General features: G+C 43.1%; 1 protein-coding gene across 1 annotated transcript; it reads right to left on the bottom strand.

The window, feature by feature from the left end:
- Nucleotides 1-1,429: 1,429 nt before the first annotated feature.
- LOC136937910 (polyunsaturated fatty acid lipoxygenase ALOX15B-like) lies at nt 1,430-6,410 on the bottom strand. The gene is made up of 12 exons (XM_067231064.1): nt 6,262-6,410; nt 5,728-5,761; nt 5,421-5,593; nt 5,150-5,293; nt 4,783-4,986; nt 4,524-4,610; nt 4,314-4,421; nt 3,237-3,268; nt 2,582-2,703; nt 2,229-2,329; nt 1,920-2,090; nt 1,430-1,837 (listed from the first exon to the last, which is right to left on the bottom strand). The coding sequence occupies exons 1-12, from the start codon at nt 6,403-6,405 to the stop codon at nt 1,658-1,660; spliced, it is 1,500 nt and encodes a 499-aa protein (XP_067087165.1). The 5' UTR covers nt 6,406-6,410; the 3' UTR covers nt 1,430-1,657.
- Nucleotides 6,411-25,135: the final 18,725 nt, after the last annotated feature.

Genomic DNA, 25,135 nt, shown 5'->3' with positions numbered 1-25,135 from the left:
GCACCTTCCTGCCAAAGTAAATTCCTTGTCTGTGCAAACTTTCATGGCGATTAAAACCCTTTCTGATTCTGATTCTTCAGGCCAGTGGGTAGGTCTACCACCACACCAATAATGGGCCACATTGGACCTTAGGGGGCGCCACAGGCAAGGCTCAAAAGTCAAATTTTCAAAGTGATGGCATTTCTACCCCATTGCTCCAATCCTTCTGGAACTTGGTATACATGCCTCAAGAACCCATAACGTCAGACTTATGAATTTTCTTGTACTGTCCAAATTTGGGACAACCTTCAAAACCATTCTGCTCAAGAGGAATTGATCCAATCGACTTGAAATGTGTTATATATAATACATGTCTTTCTATAGGGTGATATGGAATAAGAAATGCAATGCAAAATGGCTGAAAGGGATGTTTTTATGTAAATGTACACATTGCCACAATATCTTTGTGTCAATAAATCGAATATAATTTTGACTGATGGTTTTTCAACCCCCTATTGGCTTCAAGATTACATAATTCTGAAGTACCATGCGCAATTTCACCTTGATATGTCAAAAGATGACGGAATTACAGCTGTTTAAACTTTGGCTGGATCTAACAATGACCAAAGCTATTACTATGCCTTATCTATTCATATAAACTCAACAGTTGATGTGTAGCAGAGAGGATAGAGGCTGACTTGCAACCATATGCTCTTGAGTTTGAATCTGCATTCAGCCTGTTGTTGTTTGCCAAACATGAAGTCATTTTGCTCTCGTTGTCCAACTCTTGATCTTCTACAAAGTACATTTTTTTAATATTTTGCCATTTTGAGGAGGAACCCGCAGTAATAATACGGTAATTTGGCTCATATCGTGGCTTCACAGGTCTGTCAGAGGGGTTAGTTCAAGAGGCCATTTATAATGCAAATTTAACAAGACAATCCAACACAAAATAACAGTACACTGATACATTATCGGGTGTGGCACCACCTAATATTGTTTCCTCATGAACTATAACTGCTATCCTTTTTATCCTATTTGCAATAAGTCAGATCATATTTGTAAAACATTAAAGACTTGTGATTATTAATAACTCTTAAGGTATAAAATATGTAATAAATAACAGTTCCATCCGCATTAGGAAGCTGCAGTGTGTCAAGATGTTTGCTAAGAAAAAAACATCCTGTCTGCAGAACTTTCTCCTTTTGTACTACAAATGAACTTACATCAGTTGCTGTGTTACTTATTAATCAGTGAGCATGAACAGAAGGAACTGATACTATGACAAGGAAGCAGGAAGTTTCTAACAAATGTGTTCTGGTGAAATTAAGTTACTCAATCATTCTTGACAATCTTTGAGAGTTTCGTACTCTCATAGTTCAACATGTGGCAAACACCAACATTTGTGAAACATCTTAGTATTGAGCTGCAAAAAAAGTTTTTGCTCTGATTTGGATCAAAATATCAGCATTCGGTTTACATTCATGTATAAATCATATTCACTTTTGTAATGTATCGTCTCAATGAAAACTTTAATCCAATGTTACAGTGAATAATGTTAAGCAGGAACCAACAGGAGCATATTCTGATACAACTAACATGCTATTACTATCCTAATCACATCTAAACCCAGAGCAGGTACCAGATGCTGATGCAGGATGAGGCCCCTGTCTGCTGTCTAAAGGGCCACACTGTTCTCCACCAGCTCAGGATCCATGTATGTGTAGGGAACGTCCAGACCGGAATTCCTGGCCTTGACAGACTCACTGAAGGCCTTCAGCTCTGCTTGGAATTCCTTTATCAGGGTGCAGGGGGCATCCTCACTGAAGTGCTCGTCGGGGTATTCACCAAGAGGGACCTGGCCAGGACGTGAAGAATATGTCAGTTGTGGATAATCATCTGTCTCACAAGACAGGTGTCAGTGTCTTTGTTCAAATTACAAAGTCAGTGGACTGCTTGCTGAGTAGCCACATAGTGGCCATGCCATTCGCCGTGGTGTTGACATCTGGCAAGGTCTGCAGCATTGTGCTCTCAGAACTCTGCCCCTTAGTGGTGGGAGGAGGCAGTCGCAGGGAGATCGGGGTATGGGGCGGCCAACCGCCATAGTCGAACTTTAAAGAGGGGAAACAGCTAATTGTTATTACCAGGTTGTTGTTAAATCACTACAGAGGAAGAAATGACTGTAGAGACAGTTTGGAATTGCTTTCAATCTTCAGTTTTCAGTTCAAACTTTTTACAGAGAATCCTACCTGTCCACTGTTGACAGCCGAATGCTGGACGGATCCTGTAAAGATTACCATGGTGACAAACTTGACAAGTTCCACCACTGTGTCGAAAGATTCAGGGACTCCTTGAAACGAAATATAAATGGACACAACATTTTTTATTATTTTTTATTGAATGTTATAGAGCCTAAAGGAGACATGCATATATTTTAATAAAATAAGGCAGAAACATATCAGTGTCAATTACATTGATTCCCTGCTATGATTCATGTGAGATGTGACATGGAGATTAGGAAAGATGGCAACATAACCCTTAGTGTTTAAGACAATACCCATACATCAATATAAGTTAAATATTCTGCTCTGAACTGTGTTACCTGAGTTGAACCTGGACAGGAATCCATGGATGAAGATATCCTTGATCCAATTTTGCAGCTCAGAGTCCTGCTGCACGTCAGAGTCTGAATTGTAGTAGTGACCGATCACTCCCTGGACAAGCCTATGAACAACCACAAGCACATTCTTAACTAGTACTAACTGGTCAGGACACAACCACAAGCACATGAGTAACTCCTCGGGGTATATACAGAGAACCAGGGGAATAGGTTTGTTTTCACATGTGGGTGGGACAGCTTTTTGTAATAACTGAGGATGTGGCCGTTCAATATGATTCTTAATAAAAAGTGGAGGGAACAGATTGGACGTTTTCAGAAAGTGGTTAGATGTTCCATCAATGTACAATGAAACCTATGCCCCAGAGAACACACAGCAACATAGGAGTCAGGTGGCTGAGCGGTGAGGGAATCGGGCTAGTAATCTGAAGGTTGCCAGTTCGATTCCCGGTCATGCCAACTGACATTGTGTCCTTGGGCAAGGTACTTCACCCTACTTGCCTCGGGTCCCTGTACTTACTGTAAGTCGCTCTGGAAAAGAGCGTCTGCTAAATGACTAAATGTAAACATACACACCTGTGGATGACATCCCACAGCAACATACACACCTGTGGATGACATCCCACAGCAACATACACACTTGTGGATCATATCCCACAGCAACATACACACCTGTGGATCATATCCCACAGCAACATACACACCTGTGGATCACATCCCACAGCAACATACACACATGAAGCATAGCGCAAGTTCAGTAAGGCAAGACCGCTCCCCGCACTCGGGCATCTTCGACAACGTTTCACTACTAACTCTTCTTTCCCTCTTTCCTATGTTGGGCTGTCATATGGTTCGGTTCGATCATCGCTCTCGTCTATCAATTAATGCTGTCGAAGAATCACATGATCATGCCTTTTAATAAGCTTATCTCCCCGTGTAGTTTCTCCAGGCTATCAAGTGCGCGACCCTCCACCTCCCCGTCGCCGCCCGGTTCCTGTCTCTGTCTTCGACTCGTTTGTCGTCAGCTGCCGCCACCGCCACCAGTGTCTGGACTCCATGGGGGATTCTTCTCGGATGTCGGGCAGGCGCCCGCTGATCTATGATTCTTCACGGGGTCTAAGCTCCAAACTTTGTAGTACAATTACCAGTCCGTAATAAACATCACTCTACTCATACCTGGTCTCTCCTGATTGAACTGTGGATCACATCCCACAGCAACATACATACCTGTGGATCATATCCCACAGCAACATACACACCTGTGGATCATATCCTACAGCAACATACACACCTGTGGATCACATCCCACAGCAACATACACACCTGTGGATCATATCCCACAGCAACATACTGTATTTTCCTATAAGTTGCACTTTTTTTCATAGCTTGGCTGGTCCTGTGACTTATAGTCAGGTGCGACTTATATATCAAAATATATATAATTTAACATGTTTTTAAATGTTAATTCATACTGACATTACAGTGTACAGCCGCATTCAATGGATTCAGTGATGTGGAATGAGATTGGGAGCTTGGTGAACTATCTTACCGGTAACTAGCTTGTTGGACTCGCTGGCTGTAGCTGAATAACTGTTAATTTGTTACGTAAATATACCAGACAACTATTTAGCCTGTTGTTCTGTGTGCTATTGTGTAGTTGAATAACTTGTCTTTCCAGATTAAATGTCTGTTCTTGGTCTTGGATTTTGTGAAATACATTTCTAAATAATGGGATGGGACTTATAGTCCAGAGGGAACTGTAGCTCAGATAGGACACTGCTCTCCGCAGGATAGTTAACATTCCCTCTCCACCCGACGCTGAATACTAAACAGAAAATTAAAAGAAATAGATTTTGTTTTATACAAAACAAACCTTTTTTCTACATAATTGGAATATGTCTAAATGTGTTGCATTGTGTATAGTAACAGTACAATGTTCTTGCCTTAGTGAAAACTCCATCTCCATCGCCAGGGTGTTGATTTGGAGGGTGTAGCGGGTATGGGGAACAAGTAGCTGAAACAGGACAAATCATTTAATAAATATTAAAAACTGCTGGAGATTAATGGTGTACAGATTTTGCCTTTTGACATAGCAAACAATACCTTACAAAACAACCTGATATTGGTAGTAACGTTTCATGTAACAATTATCACAACATGGAGGCCATTTCCTCCAACCTGCTGACCTTGTAGAGGGGGTGCACCATGGGAAGGTTGCGCAGCAAGGCCACAGCGAACACCTCGCTGAGGAGGTGGGTACGCAACAGGTGGACTTTCAGCTTGTGCTCATTAAAGTGTGCGCTCCTCACGAAGATCTTGGCCATCAGCCAGTCGTACTCTGAGTCGGTGGGGAAGAAGATGGGGTTGTCCTCACCTGGCTTCTGCTTCAGCTGTGGAGAGCAGAGACAAGAGGTAAGGTACAAAGAAACATAGTCTATGTTTTTTATTAGGAAGACATACTCACACAGACGGTAAAAGAAAACATGACACAAATGATGGGAGTATCACAATGGTTTAATCTGACGTCTTGGACTTAATTTATTATCAGATTACCTGGATGGCGATGGGTATCAGTTTGTTGTCCGGGGTCTTCTGGAGCAGAATGAGAGGAGCCGTAAGGGACTGCTGTTTCCCGTTGATCACGTTAGCGGTCACTCCATCCAGCTGTTTGTAGTCCACCAGATAGAGGTTCCCCTTCTGTTGGAGAGAGGGGACAACTTGCTGAATGAACGGAATTTCAACAACATCTTTGGGGGACTTGGTTGGAGTTTCTCGTCGAAAGAATATTTTGTGCTACATAACCCTTAGATAGGACGTACAGTACCTTGATTTCGTCAGTTAGGCTACTCGCTCCATGCAGGGAGGCCCTGATCATGTCATCGGTGACGGGGAAATTCTCTGGTAGCTGGGAGCACCGTCGGATGATCATGGGGTTGACTCCGTTCAGGAACTGGTAGCCAAATAAAGTGTCCTCTTTCCAGTGTTGTTTGACGTAGTCTGTTGGGTACAGAATATAACATACACCTGGCCATGGAACGGCTGAGCAGCCAATTGTCCAATGACTTTGGCACAGAACCATTTGTTTGAAAGAACCAGAGCTTGCTTGTCCAGTTCCAGCACCATCAGCTCACCAAGGGAGGTGGAGCACTTAATAATGAATTGATACTGGGAAAGAAGAGAAAGTGAAAGAGAATGTGCAGTTCAAATGAGTCTTTTTTAAGAATGACAACTTGAAAACGAATGGGACAACTTTCAAACAATGAATGACTTCACATTCTGGAAAAGCTAGTTAGTAAGTTTGTTTATCGTCATGTCAGATACACTGGTATCCATATGCATACACAGAACAAGGTCATTGTTATCTGCAAGTAGACTCTGCGATAATAAACAGAAGAAAAAAGCAGACATTAAGTTATTATATTTAATTCATAATGTAATAATATTAGAATTATACTAATGGCGATAATAATAAAGGTCACAATAAGACATGAGTCATCACCTATAACCTACACAACTGTTGGATTCCATATTAGACGGGTGGAGTTTCTGAATTCTTTTGAACCACCCACTGCATTAACTGTGTTAAGCGAAAACTACCCAACACAAGTCTAATTGTTAAAGTGCGACTGAGCAGAATATCTATCCAGGTAGGACCCTCGCTTTACCTCTTTTGTTTGAAATCCACAGACAGGACTGGCCCACTGACGAGCACTCTCTCCATTCGTCCCCACCAGCTTGATGTAAACACGATTGAATGTGCCAGACCACAACCTGTCACCCGAAAACACAGTCACCAAGTAGGACATCATGGTCAATCTGTAAAAAATAAAGTAGTAGAAAAATATTGTTTTATTATAATTATCATTGATGCAGGTTAATCTAGTTGAAATTAACGGTGTCTATTGGATAGAAAGGCCTGAGAACATTTTCTGAAATCAGTTAAGTTTTTAGATTTACACTCTGAATACTTTTTACTTTTCCTTGTTTAAAATCTGACATATGATGTATAAATTGACAAAGATGGTTCAAATTATATTATAAAAAAGACAACATTAACATTTGAGAATTCCTCTAAGAAATAATACAGCAACTCTTTGTTCTTATTAACATAATAAGTATTTTCTGATAGCTCCCACCTGTTGAAGATCGGTTGGGTTGGATTCCGGGAAATATTTTTCTCAGAATTGCCACTTTTTTTATCTGTGCAAATAAGTTGCACCTACAGATTCCATGGAACTTTAAATAAAGGTGTTATGATAGTTACGAAAAAAACCAGGAAACAAATGTTAACATGAGCAGATCACAGTTTTATTTATCTAAATTCAAAGGTATTCCCAAAGCCCTTACCTTCCACCAGTAGCATTCTAACAACAGAATATAACTGCTCCCACTTCTACTTTATATATAGGCTTGGGTTAAATATTAACAATGCAATTGCCTTAAAAAAACAATCCCTTAAAAAAAAAAGTATTTTGTCATTGTGCTTCGTTGATAGTTAAAGAACGAGAATTAATGTTGAGGAGGTTGTGTGTTGGCTCAAGATTGGGTTTTAGTTGTTACCATGGAGTGTCGGTAAGAACACTAGAAGACGAGGCACAGGTATTCTTCATTTATTTTACTACAACAACTGTGGGTTTGCATATGTTTGTTTGTCTGTGTGGTCTGAAACAAAGGGAATATTCAAACTATTAACGATACAAAGTAATCATATACATATATACGCATACACACATATATGCACAGCCTGTAACCAGTGGCGGAACCAGACTTTTATATATGGGGTGGCCAAGGGGTGGCCAGGGACACTTCAGGGGGTCCACACACCAAGACTGAAAATGTGTGTGTAACCTTAGCCTGGCATCTAAACAGTGTAAATTATTCATATGATTGCTGATGAGAAATATAATTGAAAATTCACTTAAGCCTGAGTTCTTCAGTGTGGCCTAGTATGGTCCACTAGGGTTACTTTAATCAAATTCTACATTTACTATGAATAGACTGTGTCTCTACATCTGAATTGCAACTCATTTCTTTCTTACACACACCACTGTACTCACAAACTGGAGAGACATTGGTCACTCTGTTTTCATGAATATATAATCTGGGTCTAACCAGGTTAGAGGTTAGATCCTTTAATGAATATTGCATGAAAACAAAACTATTAGTGTATACTCACACAATAAATGCCACAGCCATCAAAACAAGAACACTCATGAATCAACAAGCAACATTTTAAAGTGAGGCTTAATCGGAAAAAAACGTTTGTGTAGGCTTATATGTGTGGCCTACAAACACAAGCTAAACTTGACATGTGACTGTCTGCCTAGTATGCTCTGACCTGGTGCATGTAGCCTCGGGGGAGCTGCTCTGCTCAAGGACTGGGGTCCACCTCAGTGCAAGGACCCCAAGGTCTGCTAGCGTTACCTCACCCTTTCTTTTAATGTTTGAAGTGAACCCTAAGCAAAAATAACATGAAGGCCTACACATCCAATTACCCACATTTGAGTCCAATCTCAATCTTAAACATATCCCCATTATTATCTTCAATCAACTACTAGCCTTTAAGTTACTAGATCATGGCTAGCCCTACATTTCAAAGTTTTTCCAACCGTTTCTGAGATTTACATGGGTGTGTATGTGAGAGCCTAGAGTGCTGACTGAAACGCTTGGAGTGGAGTGGAGCTTCGAAAATCAGTTTCAAAAAGTATTTCTAGTTTGCCAGCATTGTCACAATTTTCACTCTTCATGCTTCATTTTTGGATCAATAGATAGCTAATTTTGTGTTGGTCGTAGACAGTTGTCTTTGGAATCCAACAGACTTACACATTTGTTTAGAGCCCCACGAAAGCGAGACAATGTCCAACTCTCGCCCCATAGAGACCAATGCAAATCGGGTGACAAATTCAAATTCGTCAAAGAATGCAGAAGGAACAAGATTTTGAAACTGCCGGTAGAGTCGTATTTCTGAGCGCACAGACATATAAAGGACATCTCTGGTTTCGGCAGAGTCTTGGGTCTCGGAAAATATCCTTATTTTTTGATTGGACGTACAGTTTTGCGCCTAGGTTAACTTGTTTGAGGTGTGGATACTAGGTAAATGTATTTGTTATTCTCTGCCCAGCTCGTTAGCAATCACAGCTGCACCATCACCGTGGCAACGACAGACACGCACCACTCAGTCTCACGCAGGTGATTGGTATTAGCTGATTAGTGGAGTCACAAGACAGAGTTTGATAGTATTTCAACCTAATACAATTTACAAGAGGTGACTCTGCAGGTGCTGCTAATATCTCTTTTACTACTATTGCTAATGGAACTGTTTTATTCTACTACGCCACTGAGTGCGTTTACTTGACCATGAGAAACCCGATTACTAGCCATTGTCGGTTTATGACATATGATTACTCCGTTTACATGTGTAATTAGTTATGCGATTATTCAATAAGCGCGTCTACATGATTCACCCCTTCAGACCTGGCGTCCATTGGAATGGACATTGCATATTTCTGGGTCTAAACCAATAGAAAATCTGTGATTTCATTATTTGAATGATGCTTATCATTCATTGGTTCCTTATTATCCAATCACAATGGTGCAATGACCTTTGACTTGATCTGAGAGCGCTTCAGACATCAGACAAGGCAAGCATGGCTCTGAAGCTCGAGAGAGGGAGGAGTAAGTGCCTATATTTCATTAAAAATTTTCATTAATGTTCATGCTAGCCTAATACATTTTCTCTCAGCATAATTTTAACCATTTCAAGTGTTAATATTTCAAGTTATTTTGACCATATTCCATTTAATTAAGTTACAGGATTTTTTTTAAGTTTAATGTCCATCCCAATGGACATCGGGAGTCATGAGATATTAGCCAGCACACATTTAGTCAGTGTCTACATGCAAAGAAAAAAATACCTATAAGCATTTCCCTAGCTAAACTATGACTTCACAATTGATTTATATAGTATATATATATATATATATATATATATATATATTATATTAGGTATATAACCCATTTTATCACACATGTGCTTTTAGAGTATAAAGTCGCAGACTTCCTAGATCACCTTGTAAATGGAGAGTTCTGATCTGATCTTGACTGCTTGGATTCAGGAAATGAGGAAGATAAGAGCAGGAATGAGATAGAGGGTAAGTGTAGATGTTGAGAGTATAGTACAAAGTTGTATGCCTTATATAATATGTAAATTGCATAAAATATGAGTGAGACTATGGAAAAATAGTTATAAATCGAATTGTTTTGTTATTGGATAGGACGAGGGAGAGAGAAAAGTGACAGTGAAGAGGTTCCATGCATGCTTGAAGAACTTGAGGTGGAAGCTGAGGTTGAGATAGAAGAAAGTGTAGTGAGAGAGGATCAGGAAGAGATTACTGTGAACAGAGAGGAAGATGTCCATGAGCAGATTACAGTAACCAGGAAGGATGAGATAAAGTGGCGCCATAGGCCATTCACCACAATCATTGATACTTCCTTTGAGAATCATCTCATTTATGACCGACATCCCATGAGCCCATACGAATACTTCAAACCGTATGTACCAGATGAACTCTTCGATCTGATGTCTGACAGCACCAACATCTATGCAATGCAAAGTGGCACACTAGGTTTCAAACCCACCAGTTCAGGAGAACTCAGAACCCTCATTGGTCTCCACCTTGCTATGGGCGTGATGAAAATGCCAAGAGTCTCCATGTACTGGGAAGCCGGGATGGACATTGGTATTTTTCGTAACACTATGATCCGTGACAGATTCTTCCAGCTTCGGTCACATTTGCATTTGGTTAACAATTTGGAGAGGCCAGCAGAGAACAATGACGTGTTTTATAAGGTACGTCCTCTCTATGATGCCCTGCGCAGGAGATGCTTGGAGCTTCCACTAGAGGAAAACCTTTGTGTTGACGAACAAATGGTGCCATTTCGTGGAGCTCTCTCCGTCAAGCAGTATGTTAAAGGCAAGCCACACCCTTGGGGGGTGAAATTATACTTCCTGTGTGGGAAAAGTGGCATGGCCTATGACTTCCTGCTGCATCAAGGGGCTACAATGGAAGTGTCAGAGCAGTTGAAGACGCAGCTAGGACTTGGAGCTGGAGTGGTGTACCATCTCCAGCGCATCACAGAGGCCAACCACAAATTGTATTTTGACAATTATTTCACGTCATACAATATTCTGGAACTGCTGGCTGAGAGGAAAATTCATGCCGCTGGAACAGCAAGGATCTGTCGCTTTGCCAACCCTCCTCTACAGTCCGACAAAGTGATGACAAAAATGCCACGAGGAAGATGCGATGAAGCTGTAAGCCGTGATGGTAAGGTCGCACTGGTCAAATGGTTTGACAGCAGATCAGTTGTCATGGCCTCCAACTTTGTTGGTGTTGGCAGGATGGATGAGGTGCAGCGGTGGGATAAAAAGCAGAAAATATTTTTGAAGGTGTCCCGTCCAGAGGTGGTCAAGCTGTACAATGAAGCGATGGGAGGTGTTGACCTGCTTGATCAACTTGTCAGTCTGTACCGCACAGAAATTCGGTCAAGAAAGTGGACCCTGAGAATGATCACACACACTTTTGATCTGGCTGTGGTCAACAGTTGGCTGGAGTACAGGCTGGATGCCAAGAGGGCCAATCTCCAGACAAAAGACACCCTGGATCTCCTCCATTTCAAGATGAATGTGGCCCGGTGTCTGGTGAGTGTCCATAAACCAGTGGCAGCAAAACGTGGAAGGCCCAGTATGTCTCCAGAGCCACAACCACATGCCCACAGACCACAAGTTCAAGATGCAAGACCTCTACCTGAAGTGCAGTATGATATGGTTGACCACATGCCAAATTATTATGAGAAGACAGAGGCCACCAGGTGCAAGAGGCCATACTGCACAGGAAAAACACGTGTATTCTGTGACAAATGCAACATCCACCTTTGCTTTGTGCCACACCGAAACTGCTTTAAGGCTGCTCATCGCAAATGAGAGGATATATGGGAAAATCCGGGAGATGTATTTTTGTTATTTTCCATTTGTTTAATAGTTGTGTGATCTGTTATTAGCTTACAATATTAAAAGTATAACAATAAGATAATAAGATAGTAATCAACTTAATTGTGTTTGGAGGTTCCACTGTTACATGATTCATATGTTAAAAACATGGCCTATGTAAAACGAAGTTTTCATGGCGTTTTACGCTCATTTAGTCCTGGCGTCCATTGTCATGGACATGAAAGAATACCAATAAAAACATCAGTTTTCAAAAACTTTTTTTCCCCCTTTATTTCTATGCTATAAAGGAGTAAGAAGCAACTAGGAACAATTTTTTTTGCCCAGCAGAAAAAATTCAGGTCTGAAGGGGTTTTAATCGTTGTATGCTCCACGGACAAAACTTGCACCATCATCCTTCAGCAACAAAGTGTCGCTGTGTCTTCCTGTATCGGCCCTACTGCTGTATGTTTCATTCAATCAACACATTGAATCCTACTAAGAAAGCCGAGTAAACGCACTCAATGCACACATCTGCTACTGCTATTACTATCCCAACTATAATTTCAGCTGTTAAGACTATAATATTTACATTTATTCATTTAGCAGACGCTTTTATCCAAAGCGACTTCCAAGAGAGAGCTTTACAAAGTGCATAGGTCACTGATCATAACAACAAGATAGCCACAAAACATTGCGAGTAGCCAAAACATGAAGCACACATTGTGAACAACCAAAGTAAGTGCCAAAGGGAAGAACCATAAGAGCATGTAGTTAAACAAGTTACAATTCAACAACATGAACTGCTATAAGTGCAAGTGTACCTGTGGAAAAAACAAGCAACAATAATAAAAATAATATATCACAGCGAGTAAATTTTTTTTTAATCAGTTACCACTAACCACAAGAGCAACAAGTCTCAGAGCAAGAGTCATTGTGATCCTTGAGGAAACTAACATCGGGTCAAGCGAACCATTCCTAAGTACCGTTGCACTCCCGGAACAAGTGCGTCTTGAGCCTTTTCTTGAAGGTGGAGAGACAGTCAGTGTCTCTGATGGAGGTGGGGAGTTGATTCCACCACTGGGGGGCCAGACAGGAGAAGAGCTTGTGTTGGGACCGGGCGGTCTTGAGCGGTGGGACCACCAGGCGGTTGTCTGAAGAAGACCGTAGGTGACGGGTGGGGGTGTAAAGCTGCAGGAGAGACTTGATGTAGACGGGTGCAGTCCCGTTCACTGCTCGGAAGGTCAATACCAGGGTCTTGAATCTGATACGGGCCATGATAGGTAGCCAGTGGAGAGAGATGAGGAGCGGGGTAACATGGGAGCGTCTGGGTAGATTGTAGACCAGGCGGGCCGCTGCGTTCTGAATCCTCTGAAGAGGGCGGGTTGCACATGCTGGGAGACCAGCGAGTTGCAATAGTCCAACTTGGAGAGGACAAGTGCTTGGACTAGCAGCTGGGTGGAGTGCTCAGACAGGTATCTCCTGATCTTCCGGATGTTGTAGAGGGTGAATCTACACGACCGGGAGACCGCAGCAATGTGGGCCGTGAGGGAGAGCTCGTCGTCCATGGTAACCCCAAGGTTCCTGGCAGAGGATGAAGGGGTCACCGTCGCAGATCCCAGGGTGATTGAGAGATCATGGGAGATGGAGGGTTTAGCCGGGATGATGAGAAGTTCTGTTTTGGCGAGGTTCAGCTGGAGGTGGTGCTCGGTCATCCAGGCGGAGATGTCTGTGAGGCTGGCCTCAATCCTAGCTGAGATCCCCGGATCGGTTGGGGGGAACGACAGGTACAGCTGCGTGTCGTCAGCGTAGCAGTGGTAGGAGAAGCCATGGGAGGTGATTATTGGTCCAAGTGAGGTGGTGTACAGAAAGAAGAGGAGGGGTCCAAGGACGGAGCCCTGTGGGACACCAGTGGAGAGCTGGCGAGGGCCTGACAGTTTGCCTCCCCAGGAAACCTGGTAGGATCTTCCCGACAGGTAGGATGAGATCCACTGGAGTGCAGTGCCAGTGATGCCCATCTCAGAAAGTCTGGCGAGCAGGATCTGGTGGTTAACTGTATCAAACGCTGCAGAAAGGTCCAGCAGAATGATGACGGATGACCTGGAAGCCGCTCTGGCAGACTGGAGGGCAGTGGTGACTGAAAGGAGGGCAGTTTCTTTGGAGTGGCCAGTCTTGAAGCCCGATTGGTTGGGGTCAAGCAGGTTGTTCTGAGAGAGAAAGTTAGACAGTTGGTTAGATACAGCACGTTCAATTGTTTTTGAAAGGAAGGGTAACAGTGATACCGGTCTGTAGTTCTGGAGGACGGCAGGGTTAAGGGAGGGTTTTTTGAGTAGAGGGGTAACTCTAGCCTGTTTGAAGGCAGAGGGGAAGGTGCCGGAGGTAAGAGAGGAGTTTAGGACATGGAGAAGAAAAGTTATGGAGGGGGAGATGGTTTGAAAGAGAGGGGAGGGGATAGGATCAAGGGGACAGGAGGTGGGGCGATGAGAGAGAATGAGGTCAGAGATCTCTGCCTCAGACAGGGGAGAAAAAGAGTTTAGACATTTAGTTGGGTCAGTCATGGAGGGTGAGAGGGTAGGAAAGGTGGGTTTAGGGAACCGACTGCTAATGTCGGCGACTTTTTTCTCAAAGAAGGAGGAGAAGTCGTCTGCTGTCAGGGTGGAGGGAGGGGGTGGGGGAGGTGGGTTAAGAAGGGTGGAGAAGGTAGAAAAAGGTTTGTGGGGGTTTGAAGCGGAGTTAATTTTGTTCAGAAAGTAGAGGGTTTTAGCACCAGTTATGTGAGAAGAGAAGGATTTGAGGAGGGAGTGATACTTATCAAGGTCCAGACCGCCTTTGGACTTGCGCCATCTTCTCTCAGCTGCCCTTTGGGGCAAAAAGTGGTATTTTGATCGATATTGTGAGTACATGAACCCAAATCTGCACGCTTGGCCATGACTACAACAGTGACCTTAGAGAACTACAACTCTGTATTAACTTGTCTAACACGCCCCCGTGCGTGGTGTACTGTGGGAAGGCAAGCGATGCAGAGCGTTAAAAACGCTGCAGTGTGAACGCAGCGTTACGCTACAAGTTAATACAGAGTTGTAGTTCTCTAAGGTCACTGTTGTAGTCATGGCCAAGCGTGCAGATTTGGGTTCATGTACTCACAATATCGATCAAAATACCACTTTTACACAACATTTATGTAAGTGCAAGATTTTACTAGTGCAAGATTACAGTAGAATACATGTTACGCCACCGGTCACTCAACCAGTCGTTTGTAGGCTGGGCTAGCGAGCTACTGTAGCAGTGGCACAGAACAGTCACGTAATGTGACGAGACTGAATTTAAAAGTAGGCTATAAAAACACAGTAGGAACAATGACGACATCGGCAACCATGCACCATGCATTATTAGTTTAATGTAATCTTTAAATTCAGGCTCGTCACATTAGTAACTTTGTTCAGAACAGAACTGGGTGTGCAGACACATACGAAAAGTTTCTCCTCCATCTTGAAATTGTGAAACCTAGAAATGTTTATCATGACCAACGGTTGCTACGTTACAAGAAACAAGAAACCAATCCGATTGGCCAACGCTAGCGTTTTCACGCTCCTCATTTACATAAAGTTGAGAAAATCCAACTTGCAACGCTCCGCTCGCCTTCCCACAATGCCCTACGCGAGCGTCAACGCCTGGTTTCATTGAAAATGAATTGGAAGCCGACGCCGCGCGCCGCCCGCTCCGCTGCAGTGTGAACGCACTGTTAGAGTGGAGGGCAGCTTCGGATGTCGTTGACAAAGTTTTTCTAGTTTGCCAGCATTGCCACAATTTTCGCTCTTCATGCTTCATTTTTGGATTAATAAATAGCTAATTTTGTGCTGGTCGTAGACAGTTGTCTGTTGAATCCAACAGACGTACACATTTGTTCAGAGCCCCACGAAAGCGAGACAAAGTCCAACTCTCGCCCCATAGAGACCAATGCAAATCTGGTGACAAAATCGTCACCAGATTTTTCGTTCATCACTCAGTTCTGTGTGCTTGTTATAATTATACTAGATAACTTTTCCAGAGGTATCTCTGCTATAATTAGTGCAAACCGCAACTACTCTGTATAGAATGACGGTATTTTGGTGAAATGGTAATGTGCTAGAAGTAGTTGGAGAGCCCACTGTCTGCTGTCTCTACTGTAAATGTTTACTCCTGTGTTACAGCTCAGGGGAATATTTCATTTATATGCATCTGTATGTTTCACTCATTGAACAAACATTCTAATTGCATACTGTTTTGTTCGGCTTGACGTAGCGTCCATTATCTGGGTCGTAGGTAGCTTACTTGAGAGAGGCGGCGCCTTCCAGCGAGGGGGCCGAGCTTCAGCTCCTTCAGGCGACACGCCCCCCCCAGTCTCGAACAGAGAAGACTGCTAATTTTCTTACGATTTCAAAGCCTAATTTAACATACTTGTCGGTGTTTTTTTTCATTCGAATTTGGATGGGTAGGTAATAACACATTATTCGGTGGTGTGGTGAACTTGAAACTCGTTTTTAATTCCACTTTACAGGATCTTTAAGCACTCAGCTTTGTTAGATGATGCAGTTCAGCTTCCACACTGACTCTTTTGTGTGACTCACACATTTTTGAAATTCATTTCAGCTTTCAGCTTGAGGGTATTTTCTAATTTCTGTATTTTCAGCAATTAAAAAAATAAATAAAAACATCTTTCAGCATTCCAACGCATTTTCTGCAGGAAATGCACGTTCTAGTTGTATACAATTTTGTTCGGCTTGACGTAGCGTCCATTATCTGAGTCGTAGGTAGGCAGCGAGGGGCGGAGCATCAGCTCCTTCAGGCGACACGCCCCCCAGTCTCAAACTGATTTTTTCATTATTTCAAAGCCTAATTTAACATACTTGTCGGTGTTATGTTTTCATTCGAATTTGGATGGGTAGTTAATAGCACATTATTCTGTGGTGTGGCGAACTTAAAACTAGTTTTCAGGTCCACTTTACAGGATCTTTAATTTATTTAGAGAGTGAATAAACTCGTGAAACAAAAGTATCGTCATGTAATCCATTGATTTCAACAATGTAACTGTATTCTAAATACCAACTATTTAAATTGTAACTGTAACGGAATACAGTTACTCATAATTTGTATTCTGAATACGTAACGCCGGTACATGTATTCCGTTACTCCCCAACACTGCTGAAGACGTATAGTACCCAATTGCTGTGAAAGTACCAAGTCATTGAAGTGAATTGCTAAGCACAAGTTCAAGACAAAATCAATGTATTTATTATAGATCTATAAGGTGCAGGTGTCTGATACACTCAAGTTGATCTCAGAAGTGCATCTCAGAAGACTGGACCATGAATACTATGGAGGACTAAAAGTATGGAGGACTAAAAGTGCCACAATGAATTAAATAAATACAAAATTAAATAAATAAATACACCATTAAATAATTACTTAAATGTGTCATTAATTAATTAAAATAGACATTAAATACATAAATGTGTTCTTAAATGTGTCATGAATTAATTAAAATACCAATTCATTTAATGTAAAATACATTTATAATTATTTCACTATTTAAGTATTTCATGCTACATTTCATGCTACATTTCACAACGAGTTGTGTTGCAGTGCTTCATTAGTTGTGTTATCTGTCAAACTCGCCCATCAAAGTCAGTGGGTGGGGCTAGCGCGAATCTAGTCTGATCCATTGCGTTGGTCTGAAGTAGAGTGCCTGGATAGAGACGATGGAGGATCTTCATGAACTTTCTAGGGAGTTGGTGAGAGACATTTTAGACTTAGCTGACGATGTGGAAGCAGGACCTGCTGACCCAGAGCATGTAGCGAGTAAAGCAGAGGAACTTCTTGAAGTTTGGAGTTATTTCCGCACTTTCCGACCAAGATAGTGACCACAGTGACTGCAAATTTAGACTCTGGTACCAGGGTGCATGAGCATCTTCCTCCATCAAATTCGCTGCTTCTCTCAGCAGCTCCGGGCAAGTTTTAGACATTTGGTCCTCCACCTCGCACGCTGTCTCAACATGGGGGCTAGCAGGACCGAGTCTTCCCCTCGATTAATATTAGCCGTAGCATTGCAAAGTGCGGAAATAACTCCTACTAGAGAGGGTACAATTTCTGGGGAAATTGTAGGGTGTGCTCGCTTGCGTCGGTTGCAGGTGGGTCCGTCCCCTTAAGTTTTTCCCATCTAGTGATATTTTCAAGCATTTAGCCTACTCAAGAACCCCCTTTGAAACAAGCGAACCCCCTTTGAAACAAGCTACTGTAACAACATTGTCACCGGCAGTATTTCCAATAAATGGCTAATTCAAAAGAAGGCTAGCCAAACGTTACTGGGGGGATTGTTTTTAAGCGCCGGAAATGAGAATGTTTCTTTTGACATAAAGTTGAGGCTGTGGCACTGAAGCCAGCGACGCACCACACAAGCTTGAGTTTAAATACATTCTTTAATGTGACATTACTTACTGTACATGCAAGTCTTGATTTGCTTAAATGTACATGTATGCTGCTAGTAGTAGTACACCACGGCACGATACGATACTCGCTGTCAATCCATGCGTCGTTGCTAACGTGTGCTGACGTGGCTAGCACTGATTAACCTTCGTTGACTAAAGGCACTTTTTGCCACAAAAACGTTGTAACCTCCTAAACCGTGCAACGGAACGTAAATAAAAATACAAGCAACGCAATAACACAATTAATGAAGTACTGCAACACAACTCGTTGTGAAATGTAGCATGAAATGTAGCATGAAATGTAGCATGAAATACTTAAATAGTGAAATAATTATATATGTATTTTACATTAAATGAATTGGTATTGTAATTAATTCATGACACATTTAAGAACACATTTATGTATTTAATGTCTATTTCAATTAATTAATGACACATTCAAGTAATTATTTAATGGTGTATTTATTTATTTAATGGTGTATTTATTTAATTCATTGTGGCACTTTTAGTCCTCCATAGAATACAGGAAATCAAGGGAATTAAATAGTATCACAATATGGGAGGATACGTGACGATCAGCATAGCCTTTGCAAGCACTGTCCAGCCTTACCCCCCCCCCCCCCCCCCCCCCCCCTACAACGGCACTTAGGAATGCTTGGCTGGACCTGATGTTAGTTTCCTCCAGGATCACAATGACTCGTATTGAGAGACTTGTTGCTCTTGTTGGTTAGTTGTAACAGTTTCAAATTATTGTACTCGCTGTGAAATATTTTACTGTTGATTGTTTTTCTACAGGTACACTCTTGCACTCTTGTGGGGAGTTTCATGTTGTTCAATTGTAACTTGTTTAACTGCATGTTCTTATGGTTCTTCCCTTTGGCACTTATTTGGTTTTCCACCATGTATGCTTCATGTTTTGGCTGCTAGCAATGTTTGGGGCTATCTCGTTGTTATGATCACTGACCTATGCTCTTTTGTAAAGCTCTCACTTGGAAGTCGCTTTGGATAAGAGCGTCTGCTAAATGCATAAATGTAAATTATACACTTGACCTCTGACCTACATGTTATGGCTATGCAGGTATAAGCAAACAGCATAATGACTTCGCAAGCACTGTCCAGCCTTACACCCCTTAAACACAGACCTCTTCAATACCTTTGATCAAAAAAATCTAGATCATTCCGAATTTGGTAATCTTGAAAAATTTGTATCTGGATCAGGGTGATCCAATCCAATGTTGCGTGGAAAACCAGCACAAAAGTCAGATTAATTTCTTGGATACCTGGATAGAAAATTTGGGATTTCAAAATCCAGATCATTCTGATCCAGATTAAACTTTTTGAACAACTGGGCCCAGTAGTCAGAATTTGGCTTTGTATGTCTGTAGTACTATTGCAAAACCACTAGATGGCATACATGATCTTCAGGTAAGCCACGAAGCTTGAAGAAACGTCAAGATTAGCTTGTCAATGAACACGTTACACACAGGGGCGGATCTACCGAGGTGGCATGGGGTGGCAAATGCCACCCTAAAAATAGCCTTGCCACCCCAGCTGCCACCCCAGTTGGCAGCTTTGAAAACAAAGAAAAGTTGTGGCTCATCGGACATTTGCGAGAGCGAATTTCTAATATACGAATGCAAGTAAATGCAGCACGAAAACGACTCCATCCACCCTCCCCACACCGCCACCGAAGTTGCTTTCATTTGAACACAAGGAAGGCGCAAACTGACCATAGAAGGCTTCAACTCAAGGAAGAAATCGTCGGCACGGACAGCAGACCACACCGGAGGAATGAGGTGTTAAGAAATTATCTATTAATGACTAAGAATAATTACAAAAGTGCAGGGCTATACGGAGTTGCAATGTTACTTTTCCTGTTGAATTTAGGTTAATAACATTAACTCGTGAATTCTTTGGGCAACAAAGCAACAACAAAGATGACTGTGGTAAAGTTAGTTTGAAGTTCGATATTCAACAGATATTCGGACGCCCAGTATTGTGTTATTTTAACCGGTGTTTAGCACTGCTACGACCTGCCGCATAGCCAATGCTTTTGGCTGCCTAAACAACGCGTACGTTTAGGGACCGTCAACAAATTACACATTTCAAAAGTCAATAGCTTTTCAACAACATGAACTAGGAGCGTCAAAATAATGTTAAACTGTTGAAGATGTATGCATTCATGCTGCAAAGCCTTTATTTTGTTCATTTTCATCTCAGGTTATTAAAAAATATTTTATTCAAAATAAATCTTCAAACTTCAATAGCTTTTTGGTCATGTGACCTATAATCCTCAAATTCATTTCAGTGTTCACTGACTATGCATACATGTTGCACAGCCTTTATTTTTTTTCATTTTGATCTCACACACATTTGCCACGGGATGCCACCCCTCAAAATCTCCTGCCACCCTCTTGCCACACCATGAATATTTTTCTAGATCCGCCCCTGGTTACACACTAACAAAGGGGGCATTGTTAAGCCTTACATGAAGCCAGTCGTACATTTGCTAAATCAGAGCAGGGATTGATTTCATGTAAATAATCAGAACCCCCTTATTTCAGTGCTATTTTAACTGCATCCTAATAAGCTACAGATTTTGCCATAGGGTAGTGACATTATTTGGTATCCACTGTGCTAACGGTTACAATTAGGCCTCTCTTCCCTTCTCTTCCCAGCCTCCCTCTACCGTCACCTTGCTCCTTGTTAGAATATAACTTGAAGTGATTAGCAGCGTGAGGCCCATAGTGCCGCCAAATTAGCTTGCTGCTGCTAAACTGTTAACTTCTGTGCCAGTCACCATCGTTAGGAGTCCTCATTTCATTTGGCCTTCAGACTCACAGGGTTTGTTCTGTCACCAGCACAGCCCGGAAATCTAGCTAACCCACCCTTTATGGGCATCGCCAGGCAGGCAAAGAGATGCCACTTGCCCTATAGAAGTATCAGAATGATAGATGTGGAATTTAAAAGACACCTGTAGGTAAAGTTTAGACAGACAACCAGGCTGGCACTGTAGCACCCACCACACCAGAGGTTGGTTGTAGTAAGGGTTGCCAACTGTTCCGTATTAACCGGGACGTCCCTTATGTTGGGCCTAATTGATTTGTCCCATACATGACCTCCCTTGTCCCGTTTATTGACAGCTATGCTGATCCAACTGTCACAGGCTTGAAAGTGAGGTACAGGGTATATTTAGTTAATTGGGTTATTATTTGGTTTGCAGTGGTGTGCTTTGTTTGGTTGCTGTGTGGTTGTTTTGCTTTTCTTTTGACAGCGGAGCTGTACCTCCGGAATCACCGAGCCTGATTGACAATAAGGGAAGGGATCAATTGGAGCGCAGTTGGGCCTAATTGACAATAAGGGAAGGGATCAATTGGAGCACAGTTGGGCCTAATTGACAATAAGGGAAGGGATCAATTGGAGCAGTTGGGCCTAATTGACAATAAGGGAAGGGACCAATTGGAGCGCAGTTGGGGTGGGCTACCTGGCCTATAAAACGAGGAAGTCACGGGGAAACAGGCAAGTTATAGACCACAGACGAAGTCACTGAGAAACCGATCGGGACAATCTAGGGAACGGAGGTAATCAGAGGACCGCAAAGGACTGATCCGGATTACGGAGGGAGATCTAAGGACATGGCTATCAGTCGGCACACCCGGACGACGCTGTGGGAACGAGACGGGAACCGAGGTAATCAGAGGACCGAAAGACAGTGATCCGGATTACGGAGGGAGACCTACGGACGAGGCCCTACGGACGAGGCTACCAGTCAGCACACACGGGTGACGCTGTTAGACTGAGACATTCTCTCTTTTAGACTTTTAGACATTTCGAAAGCTTGGAAATACCTTTTACTTATTAAAATACAATATCTTATATGGCATGGTTGTCGACTGTTCCTTTGGTCAAACACACGGGTTCCTCCCTCTCAGAACGAACCAATTGAGTTCCTAGACTTACAACTAGGTGGCGTAGTCGGCGCAACCCTACACGTCGGCTACATTTTGGCGTAGTCGGCAGGATAGATGAATGTTCCTCTAACCCCCTAATTATTGGCATGAATGTAATTAAAACATGTTGGAAGTTACTGTTCCAGAACCCAGAGAGGCCAATGTCTTTAACCTGACAGAATCTCAGCTCCCAACAGATTTGGAGAAGTGTTTTTGCCTCCTGTCGAAGGATTGTTGCCAGTCAAGGGGATGGATTTCTCGGGTATGTTCGCCCAGCCCACCGACAAGGGACCCGTGTCCCGGCCAGAAGTGAAGTTGTTGTATGGGGCAGGGCCCCATCAGCCCCCCCTGGCCGGACCTATTATGGCCTGTTGGAAGCCCTACCGGAACCAGGTGCTGTCGGAATAGCAAGGACACTAGCAGTGGTAAGAAACGTCAGAGTCCCTGTCCGTATTCGTAACCTCAACCCTTTTAGTCTGTCCATAGGCCGCTACCAGAAGCTGGGGAGAATCTCCAAGGTTGACAAAGTGGACGTGCATGGAGCCCGGGACCTGAGTTTGACCATGGATGTTGACGGGGTTGTTGAGGTTAGATTGGTGGAGGCCTGCTCTGACCAGGGGACAGAGAATTCCCTGTTCGAGGTGAGTTCGCTGTTTGACAGACCCGACTTGACCGAGCAACAACAGGATGCTTTGACAGCATTATTACAGAAATGGGAGGCAGTTTTTGCCAGAAATGACGAGGATTTTGGAAGAACTGACATTGTCCAACATAGGATACCTACAGGCGACAGTGATCCCATAAGAGAGCGATTCAGACCCTGCTTGCCTCAATGCTTGAGGGTGGCATCATCTGTGAGAGCTCAAGTCCATGGGCTGCACCAATTGTCATGGTTAAGAAGAAGGATGGTAGCTGGTGTTTTTGTGTGGATTTCAGGAAGTTAAATTCTGTGACTCATAAGGATGCATTCCCTCTCCCCAGGATTTAAGAAACACTTACTTCCCTCACTAGAGCAGAGTGGTTCACAACCTTGGATTTGGCCAGTGGACATTGGCAGGTTGAGATGCACCCCCAGGATAAGGAAAAGACTGCTTTTTCCACACCCTTGGGCCTTTATGAATTTCAGCGCATGCCATTTGGCCACAGTCACCCCAGGTCTGGAGGAGGATCTGAGCCTTTGTCTCGGAGAAGACTGGAGAGCTGCGCAACAGGGTGACTTGGACATCCAAGCCCTGAAGAGGTATGTCGAGATGGGGACCATGCCGAGGGGTCTGAAAAGGAAAGCTATGAGCCAGAAAGTTAAGTGTCTACTTCGACAGAGAAATGAATTAACCCTACAGGACCATGTTTTGTACCGCAAGGTAATCGATTTTAACACTGGTGAGCAACACTTCCAGATTGTGTGCCCTGTTTCCAAGTCCAGAGAGGTTTGGGAAAAATACCATACGGCTGCCGCGCATGCTGGAATGGAGAGGACCCTATCCCGCCTACGGCAACATTTCTTCTGGCCATGCATGGAGGAGGTACGAGGATTCCAAGCTGGTTGTGCAGTCTGCAACTTACAGAAGGATGGGGCAGAGCCAGGAGCCCCCTTGAACCCTATTCCAGTATCCTACCCTCTAGAATATAAGGGAATAATGGAAGGGACCAATTGGAGCGCAGTTGGGGTGGGCTACCTGGCCTATAAAACTAGTAAGTCACGGGGAAACAGGCAAGTTATAGACCACCGACGAAGTCACGGAGAAACCGATCGGGACAATCTAGGGAACGGAGGTAATCAGAGGACCGCAAAGGAGTGATCCGGATTACGGAGGGAGATCTTAGGACGTGGCTATCAGTCGGCACACCCGGACGACGCTGTGGGAACGAGACGGGAACCAAGGTAATCAGAGGACCGAAAGACAGTGATCCGGATTACGGAGGGAGACCTACGGACGAGGCCCTACGGACGAGGCTACCAGTCAGCACACACGGGTGACGCTGTTAGACTGAGACATTCTCTCTTTTAGACTTTTAGACATTTTGAAAGCTTGGAAATACCTTTTTCTTATTAACCCTTGTGCTGCTTTCGGGTCACATGACTCAAATGTTCATAACGAACCATCGTTGTGTTTACCCAATTTTACCCAATACAAAAACAAATAAAAAATAATTTTCTTTAACCTTTGCAATGTGGGGGGTCTGAGACAGCCCAACGGTTAAAAGAAAATGCTTCACTTTGTTTTTGTAGGCGGTAAAGTTGTCGCAATACGACGGTGGGTCAGAATGACCCGAAGATAACACAATGGTTAAAATACAATATCTTATATGGCATGGTTGTCGACTGTTCCTTTGGTCAAACACACGGGTTCCTCCCTCTCAGAACGAACCAATTGAGTTCCTAGACTTACAACTAGGTGGCGTAGTCGGCGCAACCCTACACGTCGGCTACACAACCACTGACTGAGACAACAGCAACTGCAGCGCTGATCACGACACTTGAGAGCGATCACCGACACCTGTCATCATTCAATCACAACCCCCTGCCCCTCACGCGCATCAGTACACGTTAAGTAAATGCGCCAATTCACCAAGTAGCTATCGTTATGACAAATGGCTTAATACAATACACACAAAATCATACCCACACTGCTGCAGCAGGCCACCTTTTGTCCTGTATTTCATAGTGACAAAGTTGGCAACCCTAGTTGTAGTATTCAACACAACATACTTAGCCAGCTGACAGTACTGTCGTAGCCTACCCTATGAAGTAGCCTACCCTATGAAGTAGCCTACCCTATGAAGTGTTCGAGCTTCAACAATCATAATGAATGAGAAATGAGGCACTGCCCACAGTTCGTTCATGTATGTGTATCTCTAAGAGGTGTTAGTGTCGTTAAAGGAGACATGACGTGCTGTTTTTGGATGCTTTTATATAGGCCTTAGTGGTCCCCTAATACTGTATCAGAAGTCTCTTTCCCGAAATTCAGCCTTGGTGCAGAATTACAGCCCCTACTAGCAGTCCCACAAGGAGCTTTCCTCAGAACGCGCTGTTTTGGTGTCTGTAGCTTTAAATGCTAATGAGGAGCGGAGGGGCGTCACCATGCGCTAATGTTTACAATGGATGTATCGCAATGGCTGTAGCCCCGTTGCTGTAAGA

The sequence above is a fragment of the Osmerus mordax genome, chromosome 3, assembly GCF_038355195.1.
Source record: "Osmerus mordax isolate fOsmMor3 chromosome 3, fOsmMor3.pri, whole genome shotgun sequence".
NCBI classification, from domain to species: Eukaryota; Metazoa; Chordata; class Actinopteri; order Osmeriformes; family Osmeridae; genus Osmerus; species Osmerus mordax.
The sequence above is the reverse complement of the archived record's forward strand: the minus strand, read 5'-3'. Positions and strand labels throughout refer to the sequence as shown.

Bases quoted from the DNA above. Each gene is read 5' to 3' on its own strand.
- LOC136937910 (XM_067231064.1), bottom strand. From the start codon at position 6,405: ATGATGTCCTACTTGGTGACTGTGTTTTCGGGTGACAGGTTGTGGTCT. The intron at 4,987-5,149 runs GTAATCTGATAA...TGCTCTCCACAG, and splicing joins TGATACCCATCGCCATCCAG to CTGAAGCAGAAGCCAGGTGA. The intron at 2,330-2,581 runs GTAACACAGTTC...TTTCGTTTCAAG, and splicing joins CCTGTCCAGGTTCAACTCAG to GAGTCCCTGAATCTTTCGAC.